Below are 12,650 nucleotides of genomic sequence, written 5' to 3' on the forward strand. Positions count from 1 at the left end.
ACCTTAGCATGTGTTACCTTGCTTAATGGTGTGAGAAAACAAGTCATTCTTAAGATTTTTTTAAATGTTTGATGTGTTTTGCATATACATTGTGATGGCTTGTGGCTGATGCAAATATGGTTCTATAATGTAACTTCTATTTTTGGTTCCTAATCTGTTTAACTTTGTGTGTTGTTATGTGTACTGTGGTGTGTTTGGATTTTTCTTTTTTCTTTTTTCTTTAAACAGTGTCTGTACTAGCAGTAGAAGAATATGAAGAACTGCAAGTCAACTTTGAATTGGAGAAAGATCTGCGGAAGAGAGCAGAAACCTTTGCGCAAGAGGTATGCAAGCCAACAGATTCTGCTGATCAAATAAGGTGCTAGAACATGGATTTTTAGAAATGACCTAAGTAAGGGAAGGAAGATTTCCTGTACCAAAGGATGTATTGGTGCTCTTCTCAGTCTTACTGCATTATGTGTGTGCAGTATAGTCTGTAGTAAGTTGCAGGGAGGGTTGTACTCATAAATAAATGAAAGCAAAGCCACAAATGGCCCTTCATTTGTGGAACCACCAGTTGAATATTTTAGCTTGATACAGCTTTTAGCTTGATACAGTGGAAATTTATAGCTTAATCCATGGCAGCTTCTGTTTATAAATAAAACTGGCCCTATTTAGAGCAGTGTTATACCACTTTAAACAGCCATGGCTTCCCTTAAAGAATCCTGGGAACTGTAGTTTGTTAAATGTGCTGAGAGTTATTCGCTCTCTCAGTGCCTTTAACAAAACTACTGTTCCCAGGATTCTTTGGGGGAAGCCATGACTGTTAAAAAGGTATAATAGTGCTTTAAATATGTAGTGCAATTGGGACCACTTTCTCTGTCCCATTCTGCAAAACAGTATTCTTTTACAATGGTCATTTTGGACCTCCTAGTTCCAGAATTGGACTAGAGTGGAAATGTGTCCTTGACCATAGATTTCTGTGATCCTTTGGTGTACTTTTCTGCAGTGCAAAGAGCCCATTTAGGCATGCACAGGGGCTTGCAGGAAGCAGCAGCTTGTGCTGAAGTGGAAGCCAGTTCTGAAATGGAGACAAGTTCCAAATGTGGCTTGTCTATCAACATATGTAGCTACTTATCTGAAATGATGTGGTATGCCCTTGGATGGTGGGTTGGGGCCCTAATCTGTAAAATGCACTCAACTTTGCTTCAAGGAGGGATCATAGCTCAGTGGTAGAGCATGTGCATGCAGAAGAGGTTTGATTCCTGGCATCTCCAGGAGAGGATGGGAAAACAGTCCTGTCTGAAACCCTGGGGAGGTGCTACCAGTCAGTGTAGAGAATACTGGACTAGATAAATCAATGGTCTGACTCATTTTAAGGCAGCTTCCTGCCTTGAAGCTTGCTTTTATATTAACTAAACGAATGTTCATCAAACGAATGCTACCTAAGAAAATTAAGAGCTTATAGTAAAGCATGAAATGTATTATACAGCCACGAGAGTGGCTGTATACTGTAGCTAGCATGGACTTTTCACATTCCACAATGTTAAATTGAAAATACCCCCACACCATTCTGATGCTTCCCATAAGCTCATTTCAAAACAAAACCTTACAAAACCTATAGTCCTGAACTCATAAACGCTTGCTTAACAACCCTCTCATTTTTCGTGGCGATACACAAAACAGTCAGAGAGAACAGAGAGTTCAAAGTCTAAAGAGAGAGAGAAAAAACCCAGAGCCCTTTTGGACTTTTTTCTCTCAGGTCTCATAATCTGTTAAAATTCATTAAACATCAGCCATGTTCACAGAGTACCTGTAATCCTGTTACTGACCTTGCCCCATACTCTGACCTTCATCTTCTGCAGTTTAAAAGTTAAAAAAATGTCTGGCTGGTTTTTAATTAATTTAAGAAATTTTGCATTGAACTGAATGATGTCGGGCATGCACAGTAAGAACCAATTGTCAGTGTTCTAAAAGTCAGACTCAGAGCTGCTTGGCTTCCCTACTCAGGCAGCTACACCCACACCAGACTTTGATTTCACGTGAGACAGCCATGGCTTCCCTCAGAGAATCCTGGGAAGTGTAGTTTGTGAAGGGTGCTGAGAGGAGACTGCTGTTTTCCTGACAGAGGTCCAGTGGCCAGAGTGGTTTAACAGTCAGCCGCTCTGATTAAAGGTCTGTGAGGGGAACAGGGCATCTCCTAGCAACTCTCAGCACCTTTCACTAACTACACTTCCCAGGATTCTTTGAGAGAAGCCATCGCCGTCTAAAGTAAAATAAAGGTCTGGTGTGGATGTGGCCAGGGACAGCTTTGGTTTAAATTTGGGTGGCAGGCTACATATGCCTGCTGTAGAATAAAAAGGTGGGGGAAATGCTGAAAAGCAATGATACTGTTCACAGTGTTTTCCTTTTGGAAAGGAAAGGGGCTTCCCCTCTCTCCAGTGCCCACACATTCAATATCCTCCTCTCCCCCTCCTCCTACCCTCTCTCCCCCGCCCCCGCCCCCAGGTCAGTGTTGTATTACTACCTGGGAGACCGGGTTTGAATCCCCACACAGCCATGAAGCTCACTGGATGACCTTGGGCAGTCACTGCCTCTCAGCCTCAGAAGAAGGCAATGGTGAAACCACCTCTGAATATTGTTTACCATGAAAACCCTTTTCATAGAGTCGCCATAAGTTGGGATCGACTTGAATGCAGTCCATTTCCATTTTCAAACATGATTGCACAGAAATAAATCCCATTGAACTCAAAAAGTATGCAACTGATCAAACCCACCCTCCCTTCTCCTCCCTCCTATCCCCTCCCTCTTGCCCCTCCCCTCCCCCTCCAATTCCCTCCTTCCCCCTCCCCTCCCTGTCTCCCTCCCCATGGTCATTTTTACCTATCTTAAGCATAATTGCACGGGAGTAAATACCATTGAACTCAATAAGCATGCAAATGATCAAACCTGCCCTCCCCTGCCCCCTCCTTTGCCCCTCCTGCTCCTTCCTCTCCCCTTTCTTGTTCCCTCTCCTCTGTCCTCCCCCTGCTCCTCCCCCATTGTCAGTTTTATCTATCCTAACCATGATTAGGAGTAAATCCCATTGAACTCAATATTATTATTATTATTATTAATATTGTAATAATAATATTTTGCTTGGTATGCTTTTGTACTGTTATTTTTATTCTGTATATGTTTTTGAGGTATTTCTTTTCTTTTTTGTAAGTAATAATAATAATAATAAAATTTTATTTGTTAGTCGCCCATCTGTCTGACTTAACAGACACTCTGGGCGACTTACACAATATAAAACACAATTTAAAACATATTCATACAACAGTAAACCACCTGTTAGTAATAGCCTAACCCACCCCAGAAATCCCATAGGCCTGTCTGAATAACAAGGTCTTTAAGGCTCGACGAAAAGCCATCAGGGAGGAGGCATGTCGAAGGTCAAAAGGAAGCAAGTTCCAGAGGGTGGGGGCCACGACCGAGAAGGCCCTCTCTCTGGTCCGCACCAGCCTAGCTGTTTTCACCGATGGGACCGAGAGAAGGTCTTGTGAGGCCGATCTTGTTTGGCGGCATATTTGGTGATACTGGAGGCGTTCCTTCAGATAAACTGGGCCGAAACCGTTTAGGGATTTAAAGGTTAATACCAACACCTTGAATTGGGCCCAGTATACAACTGGCAACCAGTGTAGCTCCATCAACACTGGGGTGACATGATCCCAGCGACGGCTTTGCTTTATTAAGCGTGCCGCCGCATTCTGTACCAGCTGCAATTTCCGGACCGTCTTCAAGGGTAACCCCACGTAGAGCTCATTACAGTAGTCTAATCGAGAGGAGACCAGGGCATGTATCACTCGTGGAAGCAGATGTATAGGAAGGTAGGGTCGCAGCCTCTGTACCAGATGCAGTTGGTACCAGGCTACCCGACTTACTGCAGCTACCTGGGGCTCCATGGACAGTTGAGAGTCCAAAATGACCCCCAGGCTGCGGACCTGGTCCTTTAGGGGCAGTCTCACCCCATTAAGCACCAGGTCAAAGTTTCCCAACCTTCCCGACTTCCGGGAAGGGTGACTTCGCTTGTGCCTGCTTTTGGGACGGGCTCCCGCCTCAAAAGAAGCTTATTCAGATATAAATCAGTCAGAACATTTTTTTTTTTTGACTGATGAAATTTCTCCCGGGCAGGGAGAAACGTAGAGATCAACCTCAAAGCCTGTTTTTGTTGGGAGGACTGGATTTCATTAATTTATGAGATAAGGTCCAGCCAACAATGCCGGACGGACTTCCTAACAAGCTCTATCTGCTTAAGCGATACGTTTATCTTTTCTTTAAAGAGAGAACGGACTAACAGGCAAGCACCCTTCTTTCTATTATTTTTTTTACTTGGTTTAAATTGTTGCAGCAAAAGGAGATTTGTCAGATTGATCGGCTTTGGACAACTTCTGGGTGAGATATAGCTCTTCTCTGTTATTCACGAAATTAACAGCTTATCTCTGTTTCTGTCGCAAAAAGCTGTCCTGGAAGTGCATTCTAAAGATAATAAACAGAAGAGGGATTTCTATTCCTGATTTCTATTCCGAGGAATATTATATTGTCTGGGACTATTCTCTTTTTGGTCTATTTTATTTTGACGAATCTGCTTCTTCACGACGCCACTAACTGTTTTGATGCTGGGAACTAAATTTGTTTTGCATTCTTGAACATAGAGAGATAAGGCAGGTTGCTCTGTTTATACTGTGATGTCATCAAGCCTGGAATATTAACCCAATTGTTGCTGAAATAAGAAGTGGTTCTTCTTTATTTTTGTTTTGCTTTGTTTTCGTGGTTTTAAAAATGGCAATCAAGAAAGTGGCTGAGAATCTGGAAGTAATTATGTTTCAGAAAATAATGGATGAGATTGAGATAACGAAACAAACCCTGCGACAGGGTAGTAAGGAGCTGAAAATTGAACTGAGCAAAATGACGCAGGAGTGTAAAGAAATAGGGGATCCTGTGAGAGAGGAGAATGAGATCAGAGATGAGAAAAGAAAAAATAAAGGGAAGATACAAGCCCTGGAGATTGGAACAAATGTGGAATTGGAAAAAGATCTGGAGTTTATGGATTTTAGAAATAAAATCTACTGTTTGGAATTTAACGTTATCTCTGAAGAAATTAATGAAGATATTAGAGATAAAGTTATCAATGGCTTGGATAATCTTCTGGACTGGAATGATGTGATGGAGCTTGATATAGAGAAAATCTATGGAATTAACTGCAGCCATGTGACAATGGAAAAACTCTTAAGAGATGAGCCAGTGCATTTTGTAAAAAAGAAGAACACAGATATGACTTTACAACAGTATTTCAGCAACTTATTCAGAATGGATGGCAAGAAAATATTTGGGATAGAGGAAATTCCCATCAGACTCTTATTATATGACTATGGCTACAACAGCAAGATTATTATGGAATACTGATAATGGAAGATTGGACACTGAAATTACTGGACTTAACAGGACTATTGAAGATGGAAGATGGAATTAATAGGGATAATGGAATAATGGCTATTGAAATTATTGGACCTAACAGATTCTGATGAGATGGATTAATCGAAATGTTTATTTGGACTATGGTTATGACAATAAGATTATTATAATTATTAACGAGATGGATTAATTGACATGTTTATTTGGAGAAAAATTGATAGATATATTTCTTAAAGAATTGAAACCTCTCTTTGACTTTTTGTGGAAAGAATAAAGTAATGTTTATGAGATTTGATGATTAATTAAGATAACTACTGGAGGAAAGTGATTTTATAATATGATTTAAGAGACAGGATTGTTATATATTGTAGACCTATAACTGATTTGATATGTGACAAATGGGAAGTCAACATTTTATTTTTTTTTGTTTAATCATTTTTGTTTTGTTTTGTTTTTTGTCTTTGAATGTTTTATGATTTTGTTTTCTATGTTTTATGAAAATTTGAATAAAAATTATTGTAAAAAAAAAAAAAGTTTCCCAACCTTCCCTTATCCCCCACCAGTAACACCTCGGTCTTGTCGGGGTTCAGCTTCAGCCTGTTCTCTCCCATCCATCCACTTACGAACTCCAGGCAAATGGACAAGGTTTCCACAGCCAACTCTGGTGAAGGTTTAAACGAGAGATAGAGCTGCGTGTCATCCACATACTGGTGACACTGCAGCCCAAAACTCCTGATGATAGCTCCCAGCGGTTTCATATAAATGTTGAATAGCATGGGGGCGAGGATAGAGCCCTGTGGCACACCACAATTAAGGGGCCAAGGGTCTGAAACCTCATCCCCCAATGCTACTCGTTGATATCTGTTGGAGAGATAGGAACGGAACCACCGTAAAACAGTGCCTCCCATTCCCAATCCCTCCAAGCGATTTAACAAGATACCGTGGTCAACGGTATCGAAAGCCGCTGAGAGATCCAGGAGGACGAGGAAAGTATGTTCTCCCCTATCCAATGCCCTCCTCATATCATCCACCAGAGCGACCAAGGCTGTTTCAGTTCCATGTCCAGTCCTGAAGCCCGATTGGAAAGGATCTAAATAATCTGCTTCATCCAAGTGTGTCTGTAACTGTTTAGCCACCACACGCTCAATCACCTTGCCCAAGAATGGTAAATTGGAGACTGGGCGAAAGTTGTTTAAATCTTGGGGGTCCAAGGAGGGCTTTTTCAAAATAGGTCTTATCACTGCCTCCTTGAGGGCTAATGGCATTGCACCCTCCTCCAAGGATGCATTTACCATTGCCCTGATCCCTTTGCCCAGTTTCTCTTTACAGCTTACAATGAGCCATGAAGGGCAAGGATCAAGCAAGCAAGTGGTTGGTTTCACAGTAGAGAGCACCTTGTCCACGTCATCAGAGAGAAGAAGCTGAAACCGATCCCAGCAGACCGGATTGCAACTGGCCGCCTCTGGACCACTACTTGTAACCACGACGTACGGAATCTTGCCCTTTAGTCGCTCGACTTTATCGGCAAAGTGTTTTACAAATGTGTCACAGGAGGCTTTTGAATGTTCCATAGGTTCCTGCGCAACTGGACCGACCAGGCTTCGGACCACTTGGAACAACCTCCTGGGACAGCACTCTGCCGACGCAATAGAGGCAGCAAAAAAATGCCTCTTTGCTGCCTTTGTTGCCCGCTGGTAGGCCGCTATTGCCGCTCTAACCAGTGTTCGATCGCCTTCAGTGCGCGACTTCTGCCATCGGCATTCTAGTCGTCTCACCTCCTGTCTCAGACCGTGTAACCGTGGTGTGTACCAGGGTGCAGTCTGAGTTCTATTCAGGGGGAGAGGACGTTTTGGGTGCCACCCGGTCTATTGCCCTAGTGATCTCCCTATTCCACTCCGTCACCAGGGTTTCGAACGGGTGTCCTTCAGTAAGCTCCAAATCACCCAGCGCATTCAGGAATCCTTTGGATTCCATCAGGCGTCTGGGGCGGACCATCCTATAGGTCCTTGTCCCCTGCGGAGGGTATGCGGCAGTGAGAGATCCATATTCATCAGATAGTGATCTGACCATGACACAGGGCTAGAAGAAACAGTCCCCATTTTCAGATCACTTCCCTTCTCACCCGAGACAAACACAAGGTCAATAGTATGGCCAGCTACATGGGTGGGACCCATATTACTTAGGTGCAGTTCCCATGAAGTCATGGTTTCAATGAAATCCCGAGGGGCTCCAGTGAGAGCGGCCTCAGCATGCACGTTGAAATCCCCCAAAACCAATAGATTTGGGGTAAACAACCGCACAGCCAAGACCACCTCAAGCACCTCGGTCAGGGAGTCTGCTGTGCAGCAGGGTGGGCGGTACACAAGCAGAATTCCTAAACTGCCCTTTGGTCCCAACCTCCAGTACATACAATCAACAAACTTGGTCTCGTGGAGAGGAGGTCTGGTGAGAACCAAGAACTCCCGATAAATAACTGCCACCCCCCCCTCCCCGCCTACCAATCCTTGGCTACTGTGCATATTGGAAACCCGCTGGACACATGGCCTCAAGTATGGGAGCTGAGGCCTCATCCAGCCAGGTCTCCGTAATGCACACCAGGTCCACGTTCTCATCCAGGATAAGATCGTGGATGAGCGATGTTTTCTGAACGACAGACCTGGCATTACATAACAGCAGTCGAAGGTTGGATGGAGTCTTACATCCCCCAGTTATCTTCTGGTTTTGGGCACGCCCGGAACAAGGGATGGGTATAATACATCTATCCCTTGTTCCCCTAACTTGGCGTGGCCTGCCACCCGCGCCCTTCCAGGATCTGCCGCCAAGCCTCATATGGCCGCGGCTCCCCACCACTCCCACAATATTCCCTTCCGACCTGCACATGACCTCCTCCCCGTCTGCCAATCAGGCAGGCCCCCCACCCCTAAAATTAAAATTATTTTTTTTAAAAAAAAAAATTGCCCCCGTCTTCCTGGGGAGAGACGTTAGCAGCGCAGGCAGGCAGATGACTCTCCCTCCCTGGGCGGTGATGGTCCTCTTCCCCTTGCAGGCAGTGGGTCTCCCAAGCTCCCTCAGCCAGCCGGCTTATATATCCCCTCCAAAGAAGGGACAGGTGGAACAGTATCAGCCACAGCTGGCTGAGTACCTGGGGCCTGGTCCTGCAAGGTGCCCACGTGCAGAGCAGAAGCCCAAGAAGGAGAGAGCAGAGATGTTATCCAGCAGCAGCGCAGCAGCAGCAGCAGCACAGGCAGGCAGATGGCTCTCCCTCCCTGGGCGGTGATGGTCCTCTTCCCCTTGCAGGCAGTGGGTCACTTTGAGTTTCATTTGGGGGGGAAAGCGACTAATGAATATAATAAATAATAATTATAATTATTATTATTATTAAATTTTATTTATACCCCGCCTTTCAGCCAAAGGCCCTCAAGGTAGCTTACAAAGAAAAACACAGGTATAAAAATACAATATAAAAATACAATAAAAGCAATACAATTTACAAAAATTAAATTAAATAACAAATAATATTATAATAACAAGTAACATTAAATAACAAATAACATTATCATTATCGGCACCGCCAAGAAAGAGGAGGTGGTGTTAGCGGGGGCGGCAGGTCCTGAGAGGCAGAAGGGTGACAGGCATTTGTTACAGCAAAGCTGTTTGCTGTTTCAGTGTTGTCTTCCTCTCCATGTCCTCAGGCTCGCTCAGCTGCTGCTCCCCAGGCTTCTGTTGCTGTTGCTGTTGCTGGTTTATGTCAGGGGGCAGCCGCGAGAGCTCGGGCTCAGGGACCTGGGCCTTGCCTGGAGTAGGAAAAGAAGGACACGGCGGCGGCGGTGGCTGTTGTCAAGGAGGAGGCCCCATGCCGGGGGCCACCGTGCAAGAGGCCCCGTGCCAGGCTGTTGTTGGGCAGGAGGCACGGAGCTGTTGTTGAGCAGGAGGCCCCACGCCAGGAAGTGGCGGCGAGGAGCGCTCTTTCTCTCCTCCACATGCCAGCGCAACGGTGAGTGCATTCCTCTCTTGCAGGGTGGTGCCTCTTTTGCTGCTGAGATAGCTCAGGCCCAAAACTATTGCAGGGCAGCTCTGCCTCTGAGCCATGCCTTCTAGCAGTGGTTCTCAAACTTTTTTGGTTCGCGGCACACTGTAAAACATATAAAAACTTTCTGGCGCACTTTGTGTACAAAATTAAAAATATATTAATATATTTTAAACTATGAATAAAAATAACGTAATAATAATATACTTTCATAATATTAGCGGCACACCTAGCCACCTCTTGCGGCGCACCATTGTGTCCCAGCGCACCGTTTGAGAATCACTGCCTTCTAGGTTGTAAAGTTATAAGCAGACAGTTGTACAACCCGGTTCTTTGGCTGGTTACTTCAAGTTTCAGCAAAAAGACACATCTGCGCTGCAGCTCTTACAGGGACAGACTTTCCTTCCACGCCCTGGCTTCCGCAATTTCGGCCTCTCTTTCTTCCTGTAGCAGCTTCTCCTCCTTTAGCAGCTGCTAAGCTGCTTGTTCAGATATTAAGATCTGCTTGGTTAAATTGCAGTGCTTAGATTTACTTTTATTCCAATCCAGCATTCATACATGTAGGAGGTGTTCATGTGCACTGCAGACGGACTTGCACATCTGGAAGCAATCCCAATCCTTATGGTTATTTACCTTCAACTGAAGCACAGGGACCCAGGAAAGTTGCAAAGCGCAGACAGTTTGCAGCAGCAAAACCTGTGGCCTTCCTTCTTGGTCATGTTGAACTCATCAATAAGCATGTAAATAAACACACCTGGCTTTCCCCTGCTTTCCCTCTCCTCTCCCTTCCCCCTCCCCTCCCCTCTTCCTTCTTCCTCTTTCCCTGCCCACTCCAGCCGTCCCTCCTTCCTCCCCGGTCAGTTTTACCTATACTAAGCATGATTACATGGGAGTAAATCCCACTGAATTCAATGAACATGCAAATGATCAAACCTGTCCTCCTCCCATCCCCCTCCTTCCTGCTCCCCTCCCCCCTCCCCATCCCCTATGGTCAGTTACATCTATCGTAAGCATGATTTCAGGGGAGTAAATCCCACTGAACTCAATAAGTATGCAAATGATCACTCCATTCTCGGCAAGCTTGCACAGGATCCCATTTCTTACCTCCCAGATTGAAAAGCAGAGAACTTCACTAATAGGCAAAAAACCTTGCAGTTTAAGAATGTACCTATAGCTCACAGATATTTCTATCAAACTTTAAAAAGCAGGGAAATTGCACAGCTATAGTGAATGCACCAGGAAAGCAGGAGACCTGACCTCCTTTCTGAGATATTGGATTGCCCTACAAATTTGTCAAAATGCAAACACAATTTGGGTTGGTCTTTCACAGTCTAATCCACTTCCTGTGTAGCTTGGAAGAATTTGGTAACATGTGCCTCTGAGCATATGGTGAGTAGTGGCAACACCTGCAATACGCCCAAATAATAGAAACAAGGTATGTGCTGTGCTGATCTTGTTTTAGCAGGGAGGAAGCAACATTATTAAGACAGTTGACATAGTTGAGATGGTCACTTTAAATATATCTGATTTCCTTTTCAATTTTAGTGATGTTTCCTATAGGAAATCATTGTCTTTTGCTTTTATTTCTGTTAATATGTGAAGTTCAGCAACACTTTACAAAATTTACACTAAAAAAACTCCAAAAATAATTGTGGAACAATGGCACTGACTATTCTGCAGAATAGTCTCCAGTGGACATGAGGAGTAAGATAAAACAGTGGGCGGTGAAATATATTCCAGCAAAATTCTAGGTGTGCTCTATGTTTTTAATTGACCATGCTCACCTTGCCTTAAATGAAGTGGTTTAAACATAGCAGGCTGAAAACATGCATCTTGGGCAGGCTAAGTTTGTTTTTTCCAACAGCTAGAGTCATTCCTAAAGTAGCAACATATTGTAATCAGTCTGATTTTACATCAAACTACAGTTTCAGATTCCACTGTTAATGCACCCAAAATAGAAACAGAACATAATCTCCAATTTGAAACACAAAAGGCTGTCTTCACCATCATATGACACTGACCGATAAAAAGGCTTTGAAATTAATAAAAATAAATTTGACACAGATTTCTAGGATGAATAATGAGGGAAATAAAATCTTCTAGATTAGATTCTCTGTAGAAACAATAGTAACACAGGAATGAAGCAAAGTAAGAACACCAACAAACATACAAAAATGTAATTCTCCATCTTTGGAGATGGCAGGTGTTGCCACCACTTAACATTTGTTCAGAGGCACATGTTACCAAATTCTTGCAAGCTACACAGGAAGTGGATTGGACTGTGAAAGACCAACCCAAATTGTCTCTGCATTTTGACAAATTTGTAGGGCAGTCCAATATGTCAGAGAGGAGGTGAGGTGTCCTGCTCCCCTGGTGCATTCACTATAGCTGCTCAATTTCCCTGCTTTTTAAAGTTTGATAGAAATACTTGTGGGCTATAGGAACATTCTTAAACTGCAGTGTTTTTTGCCTATTAGTGAATATATGCCAAAATCCATATCAAGTTTAGGTTCACTCATTCAATGATAGCATTAATCCCAGATGACCTATTATAGATGCCCAAAGCTAGGCTGATCTGCCCATTGTTGATGGTTTTCACTGGGCACTCCACCTCAGGAACACTGATTATGTCCCCTTGTCTTATCCTGCTGAAAGGTTTCATTTCTTCATAACTAAATCATGTGCGTTCAGGTATGTGTTGCTTTATGACATTTTGCTGTCCATTGGTTAGGAACTACTTCTGGCAGGGTGAGTGTTTTGTGTACTGAAGTGTGTCAGGGAGAGAGAAGTCAAGAGTGTTGACATAATCGCATATGTGCTTTTGCTTCAGGGCCTGGTTGAAGGCCACTGGAAAGACTCTTCAGCTGGTTTCAGACATCAAGAACTCTCAAGTATTTCATTATTACTGCCTTCAGAGCTTAAGTTGTTTGGAAAGCATATACACTGTAGGGAATAATATATGTCGCTAAGCCACAGGAGACTAAAGAAAGATCAGTATTTGCTCTGAATAAGAAAAACCAACAAAAGCACCATGGCTTTTGTTTTGAAAATATGACTGTCTTGGCTAAGTAGATGTAACTTGACTTTCAGAACAGCTGAACTTCTGCATCACAAAATAGATTTCAGTGAATCATATCCAATGGGTAGTACAGGGCTTGGACTGACAGCCATTTTCTTGTCTCATATTAGA

General features: G+C 43.7%; 1 protein-coding gene across 9 annotated transcripts in view; it reads left to right on the top strand.

Annotated features, from left to right (window-relative positions):
• Positions 1 to 12,650, top strand: part of SHTN1 (shootin 1) — a 168,777-nt gene that overhangs the window by 72,203 nt on the left and 83,924 nt on the right. For all 9 annotated transcript variants that reach the window (XM_061635887.1, XM_061635884.1, XM_061635885.1 and 6 more), the window contains one exon: positions 229 to 323. In XM_061635887.1, coding sequence (XP_061491871.1) covers positions 229 to 323 — 95 coding nt within the window. The remainder of the gene's footprint in view (positions 1 to 228; positions 324 to 12,650) is intronic.

The sequence above is a fragment of the Rhineura floridana genome, chromosome 7 (genome assembly GCF_030035675.1).
Source record: "Rhineura floridana isolate rRhiFlo1 chromosome 7, rRhiFlo1.hap2, whole genome shotgun sequence".
Classification (NCBI taxonomy): domain Eukaryota; kingdom Metazoa; phylum Chordata; class Lepidosauria; order Squamata; family Rhineuridae; genus Rhineura; species Rhineura floridana.